Below are 19318 nucleotides of genomic sequence, written 5' to 3'. Positions count from 1 at the left end.
ACCAGCTAGGGATAAACAGGGAGCCCTGTGAAGAGACCAAGGGCTTAAGAAAGGGCTCCCCGAGTCTCAGGCTGACACAGGTCTGACATGGCCTCAGAGCTGGTGGTTCCCAGCACCCCAGCCTGCAGGCTGCCATGATCTGGAGCCACAGTGCTGGGATTGCTGGCCTCCTCTGTGATCAGCTAACCAGCACTTCTCTTACCCTCAGTTTGTGGTTTTAAATTTTTATTTATTTTATGTATGTTGGTGTTTGACTTGCATATATATACCTGTATGCCACAGGCATGAGTTATGGACAGTTGTAAACCACCATGTAGGTGCTGGGAAATTGAACCTGGGTCCTCTGGAAAAGCAATCAGCCACTTTTAACTGCTAAGCTGCCTCTCCAGCCCCTGCCTCAGTTTCTTGACCTCTAAAATGGGAAGTCTAACAGCACCTGCCTACTAGCACTGCTGAGTATGAGGCTCACACAAAACAGTTCAACACTGTCATACTTTAGGGCAACCACTATTGTTGCTCTTGGAGACAGAAATGGGAGAAAACACAGACTACTCCTGAAGAGAAAAGAAGGGGGAATTAGGCTCTTCATCGGGGGATGTCAGGCCGGTCTTTCCCCTCAGCAGTCACAGCTAGACCCAAGCTACAGACCAGGATCTGAGGCCCCGGCAGAGGCTGTGAGCGGTGCAGTGCAGTGAGGGATTCCTGAAGGAGTCCATAGAAGGTCTTGCCTTACCTCTGCCTGGCAGTGTCTGGTACCTGCTCTCAGAGCCTACAAGGCCCAGGGAGGGCTGAGGCACGTCCCCACTGAGGCTGGCCAGCTCTGGCTCACTCACATAGGACCGGAGCTCCACCTGTGGACAGAGCCTGAGGCTGTCAAGTCAAAAGTGTCACACCTACCGCCCTTCCCACACTCTCATCTTTCCAGCTCACCTTCGAGTCCCCGTTCACACACTGGCCCTGTTCCCGGTCCCTCTTCCTCTCATCTGACTGTCGCTTGAGGCCCCGCACAGATGTGTGCCGAATGATGGTGGCTTCTCTCGGCAGAGGTGGCACAGCTGGGGGCTGGTCCTCTGGGCTGTAGAGTTCAGGAAGTGGTGGCCTGGGAGGTGCCTCGTCTTCCTGCTCAGAAAGAGACCCAGTGTCCAGCGGGATGATACTGAAGGGGGGTGCTGTTACACAGCACTGACACAGGGTAGGCTGCCTCAGAGGCACTTTATCACCCCAGCCAAAGAAGCTTTGGCCAGCCACCTCATTCCAACTCTTCTCTTTGATTCAATATGCTTTCTAGTTTCAAGTGGCACTGGGTGGCAGTGAGTGTGTCTCCAGCTCCAGCACTTGATGTCCTGGATCTATACTCTCGGCAGTGTCAAATGGCGCCTGCTTCCTCAGCATGTACTACAGGGAAGGTAGGATGCTGACTACCACTGCTGGGATGGCAACAGCACCCACCCCAGGGAACAGACATCCACTGGACCCACAGTGTTCAGCCTGAACACACTCAGAGGCTCGGCTATAGACCTGGCTCCTCTGTATGGGGGCGGGGGGTCTGCTTATCAGTCAGCATCCCCCTGATTTTTCTCCTGAAAAGGAAGATTCTTACAAAGTCTCTCCTTCCCGGCTCTGACTGCCAGGGGGCGGGAGAGGTGGCTGGCTGTACTGTAGCTCTTTCTGGGAGGCAGGGAACAAGGTCAGTCTCCTTGGTACTCAATGTGCTTGCTGGGCTCTTGGGGGCTGTGGCTCCTCCATGCTAGGAGACCATGCCTGATGGCCAAGAAAACCCACTCACTGATGACAGCTCTACCTCCTTAACTCTCTCTTCCTTACTCTAGTTTCACCTTGTATTTCAAGATTTCACAGAACTTAGAGAAGAGTGCAGGCTAGTTTTACAAACAGTCAGCAGCATTTCTTTGAAAATTCTTTCTCACATTTTATTTAGTGTGTTGGTATGTGTGTGTCTGTGTGGACATGTATGTGGGCACACACATGCCATGGTGTGCAAAGGCAGGGCAAAGGCAACACGTGGGAATCTATTTTCCCCTTCTACCATGTGGGTCTTGGGGATCTAACTCAGGTTAGGCTTGTCAGGGAGCATCTTGCTGGTCCCCTATCAGCAGTCTTGGAAAGCAACACACTTCACTGATGGCGGAGGGTTAGCTACCTGCCTAGGCACGGTCTCCTAGACTCAGCAACTTCCAACCCTGACAAGACATCAGAATCATGAGGGTCTACAAAGCTCTCCTGAAAGATAAGCTCCAAATACCAATTGCCTGTGACTGAAGTGGCCAGAGACAGAGTTGGAGGGGGACATTTTCTTAGACACTTTCTTTGTCACTCTTGTTTCTGTGTTCTTTGAAATGACCCATTACTGGTTATTATTATTTACTTTTTTTTTTTTTTTTTTGAGATGGGGTTTCTCTGTGTCTGTGACTTCCCTGGAACTCAGAGATCCACCTCCCTCTGCCAGGATTAAAGGTGTGTGCCACTCTGAGACCATTTCTGGTTTTCAAAATGCTGGTACATTGAAGAAACAAGCCAAGCAACAGTGAGAGGTCCCTTCATGCAACAGGGCCAGCGAAGCACATAGTGCTGGAGACACAGAATAGCTGTGTTCTGTCCTGGCATAACTCAAGTGCTGAGGGATGCAAACACAGGGAGTCAAGGGGAGAAATGGGCAAGAGAATCACGTGGTTGAAGGCCTTCTTATAAGGTTGCCACACTTGCTTATTGGTCTGAGCGTTGGTCTATCAGGGATGGTGCTCTGATTATTATTCACTGACACACGTTAATGTCATTTTTCATAATGGATATTTTAATAAAAATTTTACATTGTATGTAGGTGCATGTTGAATGTAAACACCCTAGGAGGCCAGAGGCTTCAGATCTCCTGGAGCTGGAGTTACAGACGGTTGTGAACCACCGAATGTCGGTGCTAGGAACTAAACTTTAATCCTCTGGGAGAGCAGCAAGTGTTCTCAATCACTGAGCGATCTCTCCAGCCCCCATTTTTTTTAAAGCTGGTGATGGTAGGGGTTGTGCAGTGGCGCACACCTCTAATCCCAGCACTCAGGAGGCAGAGGCAGGTGACTCTGAGTTCAAGGCCAGCCTGGTCCACAAAGCCAGTTCTGGGACAGCCAACGCTACATAGAGAAACCCTATCTTAAAACACAAAAACAATTCGGTATTTTTATTTTATATGTTTATGGGTGTTTGCCTATATATATATATATATATATATATATATATATATATGCCTGTGCACAATGTACATTCTTAGTGCCCACAGAGGAGAGAAAGGGGCATCATATCCCCTAGAACTGGTGTTATAGTCAGTGTTAGCTACGGTGTGAGTGCTGAGAATCGAACTGGGGTCTTCTGCAAGAGCACTCAGTGCTCTTAACTGAGTCATCTCTCTAGCCTCAGGACACAAATATGAATGTCTAAAAACAAGCAAACAACCATAGTAAAACTGAGGCCGTCAACAGTCAAAACCTGAATACTTTTCCAGAAGACCCAGGTTCCATCATCTGCTCATGAGGAAACTGAGGTAGCTCAGAGAGATGATGGAGTTACTCAAGGACCCAGTGAGTGCCCTGGCTCCCAGGCTAGCACCTCCCCGTCTGTGCCTAACCCTGGCTGCCAGGCACCCTGTTGCACACCAGCCTCCTGTCCGGCAAGGCTGCTGCTCTGGCCTGTTCCTCACATTGGCCTTCAGGAAGGAGGTCTCAAGATGGAGTGAAAACAGCGATTCTGCCAGTGCAGCTTTTGTGAGTCATTACCCGTGCTGGGGTGGACTCTGTAACGATGCAGGTGTTGGGGGTCACTCATGTTGCTCTAAGTCACATCTCACCACCGCTGTAAGGAAGCCCAATAAACGCACTCTATTTGGGTGCAGTCATGGTGACCAGGCTTGTGTTCATACCCCTGCAGGAAGTCACCCAGCATGCCCTCAGCTCCTGGCTGCCACAGCTTACCACCTGAGGCTTTGCCTTGGTTGGTGACTGAAGAGGAGACATCACTTTCCTCAGCTGGGGTGGGTGAGGTCGGTATGGCACGTAGGTCTGCAGCTGTGGGAAGAGCCGGACCTCCAGAGGTGTCCGAACAGGGCTGGTAGGAGGGCTGGGCTGCAGGGCTGGCTTGCTTTCAGTTGGAGAGAGTGAAGGCACGGATGTGTGAGGGAACAAAGGCACCGTTTTCCTGTCTGAGGGTGTGGACAGAAGACAAACAGGAGGGCGGAATCAAGACCCTGTTTGAAACATGACGGTGGAGACTCAGCCTCTCTGTCACCTCCCCACTTCCCCTCGCCCCTCCATCGGGAAGCTGGTTGGCTGTCTAACCTGGATTTTTGACAGATCCCACCAGGACTCTGTAGTTCTCTTTATTCGCACTCAGGCCTGCCATGACATCTTCAATCCTCCACAGATCCTTCTGTATCTGTGATTTCTCCTGGAGAAGACAGGGCACTGGGTCAGGACCTTCTTGGCTCCTCATCAGAATCTTCTTCTGAGGGTTTGTCACACGTCTTTAGTCAGAGTTCCTCACCATCGGGATGGCACAACCTTTGGAAACCTGCCAGAGCTGGTGTCAAGCCCACTCACAGTCTGCTTGGGAGGCAGATCAGCGAAGAATGCTGGGAGCAGTGTGCACTAGCTCAACTGGCCTAGTTTACCTAACTTAAAAATAGACTGCCCTGAGCAGCACAGGACTCAGCACCTAGTAAATCTCACAGAGTCTGGAAAGAGAACAGGGGAAGCCAGGGCCAGAGGAGGGGAAGGGGAAGAGAACAGATGTTCAGTCTCACAAGATGGAAAATTCTGGAATATGGCTGCATAGCATGTGAATGGAGTTAACAAGAAGACTCCTAAAACCAGTTGGGATGCCTGCTGTGGTGGCACATACCCAGCACTCAGGAGGCAGAGGCAGTCCTGGCCTACATAGCTGGAGGCCAGCCTGGCCTAGCTGAAAACAAAACAAAAGCTAAGTTTAGCATTTCAAGTTCAAGGCTAGCCTGGGTTATATAGTGAGCCCTGTCTCAAAAAATCATAGGCTACAGATATACCTCAGTGAAAACTGGACACGACTGTTGGGATTTTTTTTTTTTTAAGTTATACAGTATTCTGCCTGCATATATGCCTACACACCAGAAGAGGGCACCAGATCTCATGATAGATGGTTATGAACCACCATGTGGTTGCTGGGAATTGAACGCAGGACCTTTGGAAGAACAGCTAGCACTCTTACCCTCTAAGCCATCTCTCTAGCCCCTGTTGTGAATAGTTTAACAATGGTGGTTTCTTAGTACGTTCAAGCTGTTACACTAAGTACTACGGAATGTTGTTTCCAATGAAGGAACTGGAGTTGGGGGAAGCATATTCTAGCGAGTTTCCAAGGTTATTCCTGAGCCAGAGGCAAGAGTGTCCACATTGTACTTGGCTGGTCTCTCAGAACCACCTTTGAGTGAATGAGGGATAGTAGGCCCACGGGAAAGAAAACGAAACTCCCCAAAGAAGTCCTCAGTTTCCTAGGGTTAGGGGGACACCCAGAGTTCACACATTCACTAAGCAATCTGAAGAGGAACCTGGATCAGAACTCCATCGTCATTTAGCAAGTCCAGCTCCCCAAGTGGCAGAGCATAGCACCCGTGTACAAGATGCCTCCAGGAACAGTTGCTGAATCTGCCAGAGCTCCAGAAGAGACAGCTCTGAAGTGGAGTTGGGAAGCAGGCCATTTTCCATCTTAACCATTTGGGGGGGGGTATTGTGGTAAGCCTGATGCTTACCACAATAGGAGAGCACAGGGCAGCTGGAATGTCCTTTAAGCTAAAGTCACCTTTTCTAAATTGGCCAGGGGCCACAGAGATGGGGATCACCTAGCCCTTCCCCCAGAAGTGCAAATGAGCAGAGAATCCAGGGACTGAATTCATATTCTCTCTTAGGCCAAGGACTGACTACCAGAAACAAGACAGAGTCTAGACTTCCTGTCACTGTCTAGAGAACACAGGAGAAACTTGCCCTGGATTGTGCATTCTAGGTGGGTATGGGAAGCGAACTGGGTTCTTCTCGGCGCTGCCCTTTCAATGGACCAGCTCTGTCCCTATGCCAAGAGCTAGGCATTGACAGCAAGAGGCTTCTGCCAAGGAAGAGCTTGGGGTGGCTGCTTTGCAGAGTTCACAGCCCTGTAAGGCTAGTGATGGGGCTGAGGGAGGTGACAACCCCTTTTCTCAGTCACCTGGAAGAAAAAGGCTCTTCTGTGTTGCTCCTGCAGGGTCTGCTTTAGCTGTTCCACGTCCCTCTCCAACTTCAGGTACTCATTCCAGGCGTTTTCCATCTCCTATTGGCCAAGAAAGCACTTCTGGTCCTCAGATGCCCCCCTCCCAGAGTCAAGAACCCACTTGCTGCCCACTAGGCAGAGGGGAAAGGGGAAGGCTTAGGCAGCCTGGTGGGAAGGAGATGGCAGCAGGTGACCCTGGCTACCTGCGCCGTCCATTCCCCCACCCCAAGATGGTCCCCTTCCTTGCCCTGGTGGAAAGGTCAGCAACAGATTAGAATGACGGCTGCCAACAGCAGAAATTCTGACATCTCAGAATGCACTGTGCACAGACTAGAATACAGCCCAAAGACATCTCCAAGAAACTGGGCCTCCCTCAGCTATCCTGATGGAAAGATAAAGGGTGTGGCTCTAGTCAGATATCTACCTCTGGAAGGGGCGCCACCAGGAGACAGTGACAAGTTGTCACCCCTGGCCTTCAACTCAACAGCAGGGGAGATGGGAATACAGCCATGGCCAGCCCCCAGGGGAAGTGGGTCACCTCCTGACCCTCTACATACCGTGGACTCTCTGCAGAGCTCTGCACGGATGTGGACAAGGTCCTCCTGCAGGAGCCTCTGCTGGCAAGTGATCTTTTCCAGGTGTTGTGGCTGGTCCTGGTATTGCTCTGTCTGCCTATGTAGCACCTCTAGTACGGACTCCAGCTGGTCCTGTGCCAGAAAGGGCCAAGAGCAAAAGGATGGGAGGGCTAAACCCAGAGGAACCAAACAACTGAGGCCAAAGAGGCCAGAGATGAGCTGGAGCAGACATGGGGCTTTAGACAGTGGCTCAGGCTGGCCTGTGAGGACACTCTCAATAAATCTGTGCCTCAGTCTTCTTATCTACAAGGTGGATGCAAAACCTTCTGCTTCCTTATAGATTACATGGAAAGAAATGGACAAACGGACAGGAGAGCTTTGCAAGCTCTTGTGAAAAAAAAAAAAGGCATGTCACACATCTTCAACGCCATGAACATACCTTATTAGAATACTAAAAGAAAAAAGACATTCTGAGATGGTCACTGTGACCCCAGCTCACCCTGCCTTCCCATCTAGACTTGCTGCTTTCATGGTTCAGATCCCTGAGGAAAGGAACCTGAGGAAGAGAAAGGCTTTGCCCAGGGTGAGGAGGGCCACTCTCACTAAGGCACACCTCTGGGCTTCATGTGTCAAGCTATCAGAGCTAACAGTGAAGCGCCTCTCCCAGGCTGAGCCAGCACACAATGAGGGGGTACCTGAACCAGGCGGACTGTTCTCCCTAAAAGGAGGGGAAGTTCAGACAAAAGTCTCTGAGGAACCCTTAGACAAAAAAAGACTGGGTAAACTAATACATACCTACAGACAAAAAAATAAATTTTAATCAGGACCAAGCACTGTATAGCTGAGGATGACCTTAAAATTCTGACTTCCCCCTCGAGTCTACCTTCCAAGTGCTAAGGTTACAGGTGTGTGCTAACCGCACCTGGTTTATGGGCTGTGGGATGGAAGCAGGGGCTTCAGGCATGTTAGGCAAACACTCTATAACCTGAGTTACACCTCTAATGATGAACTGAATAATGCTGACACGAGTCCGCAAATACTGTGTGAGCAAAGACAAGAATGACTCCATGCCCCTCACCCATCCCATGAGATTATGAGGAAATGATGCATACTTTGTTCTCCTTGAGAGCTCTGATCTTGTCTTCCAAGTCCTGGAGGACCCTGTCTTGTTCACAGAAGATACTCAGCTTGACCTACAAGCAAGAATGAGTTGGAGAGGACTGGGGGAGGGAGCAAGAACAAGGCATGGCTTCAGGAATAAGAGCAGAAAGCCTCTGGCCAGACAACCATGCAAACCCTTCAGGAAGCTGCCCAGGTCCAGGTCAGGAGGTGGCTGAGGAGCCAGCCTGTCATTGGTAACTCACATCAATGTCACTTTCAGCGATCTTCATTGGCTTCAGACTTCGATCCTTAAGAAGATCTCGGCCTGTCATCTGGGAGGTGAACAATTGAATGATTAACTTGGTGTGTGGAGCCAAAAACCAGGAAGGTAGGTCAGTCCTATGGTGGATGGATGTGGAAGTATCAGCAGAGGCGGGAGGCTCATGGCACGAGATGGGCAAAAACTTGAGCACTGCTTGCACTGTTTTAATGCCTACTCCATTTTATGGAAAAACTGCAACCTTTTCGTGATCCTAGTAGAACTATTAAATTTCTCAAAATAAAGAAAATGCAGGTACTCAAGCTACAGGGCCATCAGTTTGCCCCACATGAGCATGACACATTTTTTGTAAGTCTCTGGAGGTTTGCCATTCGTAAGAGGCCTGCTGCTACACCTAGGAACAAACACAGGTCTACCAGCTGCTGCCCAGCCTGTTTGTTTCAGATCTCCGAGAATCCCCGTACCCTGTGGACAAGGCCAGCACTGCTCACCCTACATTACTAAAAGATCCAACCAAAGGGAGAAAGGGACCCATCTCAGTTCCTGCCAGTGTTCTGAAATTCACACCTGGACAACCAGGTTCGGCTGTACTCCGTGTGAGCTACAACCTACCTCCATCTCAACAAAGCAATGAACAAAGGTCACCCACACTTCCAAGCCAGTGGAATGTTGAATTTCACATCCTCAGTCAACTCTAAGCAGGCAGCTTTCTGCCTTCCTGCTGACTGAGGCCCAAGAAACTGATTCCAACTCTCTATCCCATGATTACATTTACCCAAGCACCTTCCTGCCACAGGCTATTAAGACATGGGCTCTCATGACCAAGACAAAGTCAGATTTAAGGCATCTCAAGTCAGAGATTCTATCTCTGTTGTGTTTTGCAGCTCTGACCAGTGGACATGGAGGACAGGGTAACCATCGAAGAGGCAGGTAGTGTGTATGTGATAGACGGAGGGCCCCAGGATGAACAGAGAGAGTTGTTGGATGGATAGCCTGTTTTTCTCCCCACTTCATCTGGAAGGCCCAAGAAGTTTGCCAGTATGAATCAGAAGCCAAAATGTGTTGGCAGTCATTCCATTCAGAGTAACCATATCCACGTGACCAACTGTCCAAGACCCTACCTCAGTAAGTCCAGGCCATTATCAAAATGACTTAAAAAAATAAGTTCATTTGATATGTATGCGTGTTTTGCCTGCATGTGTGTCTGTGTACAATATGCATGGGTCTACGTACTGATGGAGGCCAGAAGAGGGTGTTGGATCTCGTGTAATTGGAGTTACAGGCACTTTGGGGTTGCCATGTGGGTGCTGGGAATGGAACCCGGGTCTTCTGGAAGAAGAGGCAGTGCTTTTAACCGCCGAGCTCTCTCTCTGCCCTCATCAGATGACTTCTTGCTTTAAGCTCAGGGCTGATTCTGTTGGGCCACATAGGAGAAGGCAGGGATCCTGGCCTTGTTTATTTTGTGGTAAAGCCTGGATATGGGGCCTAGAGTAAGGGAAAGCACTCAGCAAGCATTTCTTGGGGTCTGTGGCACAGCATGTGTACAAACTTGAGCCCTGTGGCAGTCCAAGGGGAGGGCTGTGAATAGGTCTCTTTTCTGAAGAAGCTGGGCTTGGCTCATTAATCAGCTAGAAATCACTTTCAAATTGAGGTGCACTCTGGGGATTTCCCCCAGCAAACTCTTCCCCCTTTTCCCCTGAAGCTTTTTAGGATGTCTCTGATGCTTAAATAAGGCAGAGAATCTAACTGAGCAATGCCTCATTTATTTAGCACCATCAGGAGAGAAATGAGGTGTCTACACACAAAGGCATTTCGAGAAAGAGAAATCTAAATTAGGCTTTCTGGTGGCATCCCTCCGAAGTGTGCCCTTTGCTGCTGTTCTCGGTGACTCTGGATCCAAGCTTTTGTTTCTTCTCTCTCTTTCTCTCTCTCGGGATATCTGTGTTCTCTCTTTTCTAAGAAACAGGCCTCTCTTGTCCTCTTTAATGTGTGGTTTATAGGATTCAAAGTGCTTGCCTTTCTTCCTTTTGAGTGGGTCTGGTGCCCTTCAGGGTGTCCTTCTCACACAGGGTGCCTGTCACTGCTATGGTGCTTAGAGTGTCAGATTACAATGATGCTCGCTCAGTTCTCCTCCACAGACATATTAACCACATTAGAGGTCACGTGGAGACTAAGATGTATTTTCTCTCTCTCCTTGAAGCCTAGCCAGGACTCAGCACACGGAGGAGATCTGGAGAATGTTAGCTGAGTGAGTTCATGAGCATGTCAAAATCACACTGCCCTGGTTTGGCTTCAAATGGAGTAAAGGTCACAGACCACGGGGTACCTGCTTCCTAAAAGCCTAATATAGTTCAGAGGTCCTTCAGCTTAGCTCTGTTCTTGAGAAAGGATGTTCTGATGATCAGTTACAACCACAGGTAGTATATGGCAGCTAAGTTTCCCCTTTTAAATTTGTGCTCTGTGGTAACAGTATGTTTATCCACTTTAAACATCATCAAATGCCCCCAGTATCTGTCACCAGAAAACTAAAAAATTTCAGGTCCTCATTCATCTTACGAATCTCTACATGAGAAGAGTCTCAGGGCTCCTGGGCCCTCCCACTTCTCCTCTACTACGTCAGGGCTTAACACCTCCCCCCAGTCTGTGGCCTCCTTCGGAAGGCTCTGAGAGCTGGCTACGTTGCAAAGGAGACACGGTGGCTGTCCAGTTCCAGACTGGGACCTGCATGTCAACATCCTGCCTCAGGAACGGCAGAGGCAGTGGGGTCTAAAGCTTCTCTAAAGTGGTTAGGAACTGCTATTCCCTCCCAAGAAACTCATGCTCGGTCCTGTCTATGTGGAGGCAGACAAGTGAGGATGGAGACACAACACAAGCTGGTGGCAAGCCAGGCAAGCTCCCCAACCCTCTGCAACACAAAAGATGGAGTCACAGGACACCACAGATGAGCGGCTCAGCCCAATGCGTTGGCCACAATGCTGAAGAGAGCTTTGGGTTAAAGAAAATCAACCGAAATGACTTGCAGGAAGCGTGGGGCGGTCAGGAGAGCAACTGCTTAAGCAAGTGATGGTGCTGGCTCTGAGCCAGAAGCAATGGAATGGCCCCGCCTGGAGACACGGATCCGATCATCTTACGCTTCTCCCGGGCCGACAGCCCCGTGCTGACTTCTTCAGCACTTTGTAAAGCACGTTGATCAAAGGTTCATTATTTTTAATCTGTTCCAAACAGAAAGGCAAATACAACAAAACGTAACAGGTGAGACATCCAACAACACTTGAAGCAGCCAGAGTCTGGGGGCTGGCGAAGGGGGACCTCAAAGATGAGGTGTGCAGACAGTCAAGACGAGCCTTGGTGATGGGACCTCCCAGCCAGGGACTGCCTCTAAAGAATAGGCCTAATCAGCTTTGCTTGCTTTGGGGGCTGTGTGGGCTGACTGTGCACAAGGGCCACTTCTCGGCTCACTTCCTTCTCTCCTGGTTCTGCTGCTGAAGGTGAGGGGACGGACGTCTGACAGAAAAGATCTGCTTCTTCCTGCCCCCTTTACCACCTTCTGTAGCGCCTGGATGCTTGGTTTAGAGTGACGCCATGCATTCACCTCATTTCTAACAATTATTTTCCATAGAAAGTCCTCAGACTTCACCTCTACACTGGTGGTGCAGCTAAATGTTCAGGCCTAAGCGATGGTCCCAAATGCTTACAGTTTGTGTTGGAAATAGTCGGCCAGGCTGCCACCGAGCCTGAGGACCTGAGCTTAATCCCCAGGACCCCGATGGTGGAAGGAGAGAACCAGCTCCTGAAGGTTGTCTTCCAACCTCCATACGGATGCCCTAACATAATGTACATACCTCCACATGCACATAGACACATTAAAGAAATGCAAAGAGAAGAGGAAAATACTGCCTCTACCCTCCAGGTGGCTAGATCCCAGGCCAACAGAAGTTTTATTTTTTATTACAGGGTTGGAAATGGAACCCAGGGCCTCATGGATACTAGACATATGTTTTACAGCTGGCTTGGCATCAGGATTTCTACTCTGGCTCTCCAACTTCAGCATGCAGAATCACCTGGACACCCCGGGCTCCACCCAGAGGTTCTCTGGAGCAGGTCTGTTGCGTTCCTAACAGATTCCCAGGTGATGCTGCTGTGGCCGGCTGGGAACCACGCCTGAGAACTAGCACTTCTGAGGGAGGTGTACCTCAGCTGGTTCAGTGCTTGTCTAGTATTCACAAAGCCCTGGGCTCTGTCCTGTGCCACACAAACTGGACACAGATGTTCCTACAACCCCAGTCAGGAGACAGAGGAAGATACAAGTCCAAGCCCGCTGAGCATCCAAGAACAACCTGGGATAGGTGAGACCTGTTCTCAAAACAAAAACAAAAATGTACAGAACAACCATGTCGAGGCAGTATTTCTCAACCCTTGCTGTATTTTAAAAAGACCCAAGGAGTTGTTGTTTGGTCTGATTCTTTTTTTCTTCCTTCCTTCCTTCCTTCATTCATTCATTCACTCATTCAATCAATCACTTTACTGCTCTGATTCTTTTTTTTTTTTTTAATGCAGTTTATTCAGGAACATTGAACAATCCTCGGACCCTGGGGAAAGCCAGCCCACAGTTTAAATAACCTCTGGGTAGCCAACCCAGGTGTGCCACGTGGGCAATGCAGATAGGTCCACATACATGGAAGCAAGCCAGATCCTCAGCCTTAGCCAAATGTGGAGTTGTTCGTGACAGAGAGCACTCACCATCGGGAAGGTGGAAGGCAGAAACCAGCTCCATCTTTAAGGCATAGCATTCCGCAGCTCTCTACAGTTCCCCTTTTTTGTTTTAGACGCATCAGGCAAGAGTAGAGGTCTGATCTCTGATACTGGAAATAAATTGGGACTTTGTACAGATGTTCATTTAGGTGTCATCCACCCAAAGAGCATCAGACCCGTCCGATACCTTTTTCTCAGAGGCGGGACCTGGGGCATCAACCCGCATGCAATCAGACATGCTCTTCTCTGGGTCCAAAGCGGCTGACCCTGAGTGCAGTGCTTAGCCTGGCATCCTGAGCGTATCATTTTAGCTTTTTATGGTATCCAACCATGCTTGGGGAGAATGTCCTGCTTCAATGGCTGTAAAGGCCTGAATGATCATGGCTGCATCACACTGTTGTGAGACTCTAATCTTGCATATATACCACAGGCAAATATGGCACATCGCTCAACCTGGCTGTCAATGAAAGTATGCTGGACTTTGTGTCACTAACATACAACATGAGAATTTTTCCTGTGCTGCAAATCTGTCTAAACAATTGTCTAGCTATATTTTAGGTAATTGGACTGGAGAATTCGATACTACGATGGAGCAGCTGAGAGTGGCCATTGTCACAGTAAATTCTACCAGAGTGGACACAGGACTAGCCACAGGATTATCAACATGGATTGCTGCAGCCATGAATCATCTGAAGGAATGGGCGGGCATGGGAGCATTAGCAGGCCTTCTGGTGTTGGTCTCCTTGGTTTGCCTGTGGTATACTGCTCTGATTCTTAAAGAGTAATGCTTGAATATATTATTAAGCCAGAGTTTCTAAGCCTAGGACTCAAGTATTGATAGACATTGTGGTGATTTGAATGAAAAGACTAGTCGGAGGTGCAGCCATGTTGGAGAAAGGGGGCCAGGCTTTGAGGACTCAGATGTTCAAAGTCATGCCCAGTTGCTGCCTTCACTTCAAGGTATAGAACTCTCAGCCCTTCTCCAGCACCATGTCTGCCTGCCGTGTTTCCTGCCTTGACGATGATGGACTAAACCTCTGAACTGTAAGCCAGCCCCAGTGAAATGTTTTCCTTTATAAGGGCAATAAAAACCCTGACTGAAACAAGCATTTTAAAAGTTCCCCAGTGGTTTAGTTCAGGGATGGGGTTAGTAATCTCTGTTCCTGAATGGCAGACCTCAAAATTTTAGTGCATAAGAGTCATGCCAGAGCATGACTTGAGCCCAGGATTCTGGGCACAAGAGTACTAACTCAGTAGAGACCTCCAAAAAAAATTTTTTTTGAGACAGGGTTTCTCTGTGTAGCCTTGGTTGTCCTGGACTCACTTTGTAGACCAGGTTGGCCTCGAACTCATAGCAATCCTCCTGCCTCTGCCTCCTACACTGCTGGAACTAAAGGCAAATACCACCACACCCAGCTGAGACCTCCAGATTTGCCTTAAAAAACATATTTACTTATTTCTCTGTGTGAACAACCTATAGAGCATGTGTAGAGGTCAGAGGTCAACTTGCCGACTTGGTTCTCTGCTTCTACTACATGGGTTCTGGGGATCAGATTGAGGTCATGAGGCTTGGTAGCAAGTTCCTTTACCTGCTTTACCTCCAAACCCTGCATCTGAATTTTATTTTTGAGTCAGGGTATATGCGTCCTTGGCTGGCCTGGAACTATATAGTCCAGGTTGGCTTTGAACTTGAAGCAATCCTTCTGCCTCTGCCTTACTGAGTGCTAGGACTAAAGGTATGCAGCATGCCAGGCTTTGAAGTTTGTCTGTTCTTTAAGATGGAGTCTCTCTGGGAAGCTTTGGTGGTTGTCCTAGAACCACTATGTACACCAGGCTGGCCTCAAGCCCACAGAGATTCATCCACTTTTGCCTCTCAGTGCTGGGACCCAAGAAATGAGCCACCATGCCCAGCTTAAAAGAAAAAAAAATTAAAGGGAGGAGGTCATTATGTTCTGTGGGCTGGCCTCTAATTTATAGGCTCAAATGATCCTCCTCTCTCAGTGACCCCAAGAAGCTGGGACCACAAGTGAGTATCGTCATACCTGCCTCAGATCTATATTTTTAAAATCAAGTTCCTAGGTGTTCCAGAAATAGCTTACGCCCCAGATAACAACCCAAAATACTGACCCAGAAGCTGACTTTGGAAATGGACAAGCCCTGATCTCAGGCTCAAAATGTCAAAGCCCACAGTGCTACAGATGTGAAGCCAACAATGGCACGCTCCTCAGAGACAAGAGACCCCCTGGGGTTGAATGCAGCCTTCTGTATCTACAAAGACAGCACCCAAGCAGCCAAAGATACGCTGTTCAACCTCACCTGAACGCACTTCACAGCTGCACAAAAATAACTCAGCCAGGAGCTTAGGCACACAGTGCAGGAGTGTCACTTGAGCCCAGGTATTTTAGACCAGCCTGGGCCACTCAGTGAGACTCTATCTAAAATAATAATTATTTAAAATGCTATGGACAACAGCAACCCCATCACAGCCACTCTTTTAAGCCAGTCAATAGAGTGCAGGTTCAGGGGAGCAGAATTGCCATGATGGAAATAGCCCAAAGGCGACAAACTCAGTGAAGTCAGTTTCAGCCATGGAACTGTGCAGAACCCCCTCACCCTGTCTAAGACATGGGTTCTTGGTTAACAGGCTAAGGAGAGTTACTCCTATTACTCAGAGTTACTGCAAGAACTAAAAAGCACAAGTGAGGCAAGTGCAGACACTGCAGAATAGAAGCTTCCTCACTGCTCAGTCCTTTCTACCCTGGCATCACCAAGAGAAAGCAGAGAAGCAAGCACTACCCAAAACACACTGGCTAGGAGCGTCTGCTTGGAGGTGTTTGCTCTTGATCGCCCACTGCAGCGCTATTCACCCGAGGAAGGAAAACTTGTACAAGGTGCTAGGGAGAAATCACCACTCAAACTCTGGAAACTTGAGTATCAGCTGACCAGAGGCCCTGGATAGGCTCTGGGCCCTTGGCTCTTGAGGCAAGAACATGAAAGAACCTAAGTCAACACAGCAGAGTGAGGGGATCAGCAGATCAGATTGTCCTGGGGAATATTCTCTAGAGAAGCTCATTATAGGGCTGTGGACATAGCAGTGGTAGAACGCCTGTTTGCACTCCTAGCAAAACACACACACACACACACACCAACTAGACCTTGGTGGTGGTACAGGCCAGTTATGCCAGCTGCCTGAGGGGCTGGTGCAAGTTTAAAGCCAGCCTGGGCTACAAAGGGAATTCAATGCTAGCCTGGGAATTTATTAATAGTAAGACCTTGTCTTCAAACAAAAAGTAAAAAGAAATTTGGTGACATAGTTGAATATGGCTCAGTGGTAGTACGCTTGCCCTACCATGCACGAGGCTGGAGGTTCAATCCACGGCACCACAGAGAGAGGAAGTTGATCCTAGAGGGGCAGAGCTTGTCTCCCATGCCCAGGGTGGTCTCCAGGGCTCACTCAAGTGCATCCACTTTCCTAGATGTGCGAACCTCTTCTTGTGCTGTCTCTACCTGTAGTACATTCCCCTCATTTCAAGGACATTCTGCCCAGCAAGTCATAGGATCCACGGACCAATAGGTCTTGGAGTTCTAATCCACATGGCCTTGTGAGAAGACATTCATGACCATAGAGAAGGGCCTTTCAGAAGAGCATTTCTACCGTCTGCCTGTAGCTTAACCCTCCTTAGAGCCACAGAAAACACACCTTGACACCCCAGAGCTTTACAGCCTGTCTCTACTCCTCCCAAACTGTCCCTAACTCCCTGTCCCTGCACTGCAGCTGTGCAGCGAATCTTCTCACTGGCACACTCACCACTATGGAAACCCTCCCTTGTTCCACAGAGATGCTGGGGAAGAAGGGAACCAAATTCAATGGTGAAGGGACATCAGCATCTCAAGGTAGGCAGAGCAGTGACATGTGTTTAACCCTCTGGGGCTGGAAACTGGAGTAACATTTTTACACTTAGAAGGCCTTGAACGTCTATAAACATAACCATCTGCAGGCCGGCCCTCAACCCTGGATTCTGGATCCTGCAGTGGGCCTCTCCTCTAAGAATCCTATATCCAGCTGGGTCCGCACATGGCAGAGCAGGTAGGTCCCTGCTCTCTGATGAAAGCCACGGTAACCCCCTGGATTTTCGGATCAATACTCCGCACATAGCCTGTCTTTTTTCCTCACATGGGCAGCTGGAGAGCCAAGCCTCTCCCACCACAGGAGAGGTTCATCTGGGGACTAGTTCCCTGAGAAGAGCTTAGTAATGAGAATCTGGCTTCCAGCCCAGCTGTTCTCATGACAATGTCAGCATCCAGATTGCCTCCTTGGGTGACACAGCTCCTAGCTAAGAAAGCAGCCCTACAATGCAGCTTGCCCCCAGCCCATTAAATCCATTTCCTGCCATCCTAACCCAAGCTAGGCTCCCCAAAAAGTTTAAGGCCTTTGAGACCACAGCAGCACAAATGAGATGTTATAAGGCACGTAGCAACATGAATGTGAGCTTTAGAGTAAGTGCTGCACTCAAATGGCTGTCTCCAGTGTGGCCTTGAGAAAGGCCTTCCCCCCCTTATACGGCTACTGTGCAAGCTAATGTGGTAAGGTAAAACACACTACATGGGCCATCACTGCTCAGCTTCTGTTGGAGTCAGGACAAACAGGAGCTCTTGCTCTGAAGCCTTCTGCCTCAGTTTCCCCTCCTTTAACGTCTCCCTTCCTAAGGCCTTGACAGAACAGGAGTCGATGCAGTTTGTTTCCACCTGGCTGCACAGCTCTGATCTCACACTGACTGCACTCCGGCTCTGATTGACTTACTCTGGTCCTGTCCCCACCTACTTCATCACAACTCCTCTGAGCCATGATTCCCTCAAAGCTCTGTTCACATGCTCCCTCAGAAGCCTTTTTCATGGCTCATGACTCCAGCTCAGAAGTGAGCCAAATAGATCTTTGTATGGTCACCGTATGCACTATCATTTGGGGATATTTTCTTTCCCTAATCCACACTATTTGAAAATTTAAGACTAGGGCCTCAGTTTTTCTTTTGCATCTGCCCTTGTCTACTGCAGAGCTGGGCATACAGCAAGTGCTTAACAGATGCATAAGTGACCTAGGAGGCTCACCAAAGGCTTTGGTGAGCTGTCGGCATGGGGAAACCCCCGCCTGCCGCCTTTGATCTAGTATTTGCCACTGAGCCCGAAGGGGCTGGGAGAAGATCCCCGCATCAGAAATGTCTCCAGCCAGGCCCACAGTGTAGTACAGACATGACAACCTCCTCCCTCCTTGGGTCCTACAGTCTCACACCTCCAGCGCGGGGCTGGCTGTCCCCAGAGGGAGCTTGCAGGCTTGCGACAAGTCAGCAGCAGCTTTCTTTGGGCCCTTTCATCTGCTGTGAAGACCGAGAAAGAACTTGAGCTGTAAGTACCTACAGACACCTGGTGCTCAGCTCTAAAGGGACAGGCTACTGCTAGGCACCCAGGACCCATGACTCTATGTGGAACTTGCTCCCTCATCAACAAACCCAAAGGACCCACCAAGCCATCTGTGGCAGAAAATACATACCAGCCACTCCCTGTGACCCAAACACACTCCTACCAGCAGCAGAGGCTCTGACAAAGCCAACGGCTACTCCCCAGGAACCTCTGGCTTTAACCAAGGGAAGGAAGAGATCAAAATCATGACCCTGAATCTCTAAGCCCCACAACAGGGCTCACAAGGAACTCCACAAAAGTTAGACCACAAGCAGTCAAGTTCTCCTGATTCAGATAAGAGTTTTTACTTAGGGTCGGGAGCAGTAGTGCTGGGCTCCAGTAGGTAATACTTTCGGAAAGATGAGTGTCTACGGAAGGTGGTATCCTGATGCCACTCACCTTTAAAGGTTTATTACCTTTATTTAGGAGGAGTGTGTGCCTGTGTGAGGTTATGTGCCCCGGGTGCATGGGAGTCCCTGTGGAGGTCTAAGGGAATCAGAAGCTCTAGAATGGAGTAATAGGTGGCAGTGAACTGTCTGAGGTGGGTGTTGGGCCTGAACCTGGGTCCTGTGCAACCATTAAGCAATCTCTCCAGCCCCACCACCCACCTTTAGATCCAGGTACTCCAGGTCCTTCTTCAGCTGGAGGTAGGTGTCATCAGCCTTCCAAGGAAGCAGAGAGAAAAAAACAAAACAATTACAAGCACTAGGATTTAAATAATCTGGGCTCTCCGAAATAAGGTCATTCACATTATGCAACTCTGGAGACACAGGACCACGGCAGACCAACACTGCAGGCCACGAAGGAAGCACAGAAGCCTCTGTCAGCATGGCAGAGCTTGTGGGTCACAGTGGGGGAAGCCAGCTTATCTCTGCACTCATTGTGATGT

At 49.2% G+C, this 19318-nt stretch overlaps 1 protein-coding gene across 13 annotated transcripts in view; it reads right to left on the bottom strand.

Annotated features, from left to right (window-relative positions):
- The window catches only part of Plekha7 (pleckstrin homology domain containing A7), a 189368-nt gene that overhangs the window by 12685 nt on the left and 157365 nt on the right, over positions 1-19318 (bottom strand). For 8 of the 13 annotated variants that reach the window (XR_009585475.1, XM_060366977.1, XM_060366978.1 and 5 more), the window contains 10 exons: positions 19038-19091; positions 11355-11435; positions 8207-8275; positions 7955-8035; positions 6825-6974; positions 6226-6327; positions 4335-4443; positions 3972-4198; positions 931-1119; positions 734-851 (listed from right to left, as the gene is read on the bottom strand). Coding sequence is in view for 12 of the 13 variants with exons in the window: in XM_060366977.1 (XP_060222960.1) it covers positions 734-851; positions 931-1119; positions 3972-4198; positions 4335-4443; positions 6226-6327; positions 6825-6974; positions 7955-8035; positions 8207-8275; positions 11355-11435; positions 19038-19091 (1180 nt within the window). In the remaining variant the exon portion in view is untranslated. The remainder of the gene's footprint in view (positions 1-733; positions 852-930; positions 1120-3971; positions 4199-4334; positions 4444-6225; positions 6328-6824; positions 6975-7954; positions 8036-8206; positions 8276-11354; positions 11436-19037; positions 19092-19318) is intronic. The other 5 variants (XM_060366979.1, XM_060366982.1, XM_021647380.2 and 2 more) reach the window with 1 other exon arrangement.

The sequence above is a fragment of the Meriones unguiculatus genome, chromosome 14, assembly GCF_030254825.1.
Source record: "Meriones unguiculatus strain TT.TT164.6M chromosome 14, Bangor_MerUng_6.1, whole genome shotgun sequence".
Lineage (NCBI taxonomy): Eukaryota > Metazoa > Chordata > Mammalia > Rodentia > Muridae > Meriones > Meriones unguiculatus.
Note: the sequence above shows the minus strand (reverse complement) of the source record. Positions and strands in the feature narration are given on the sequence as shown.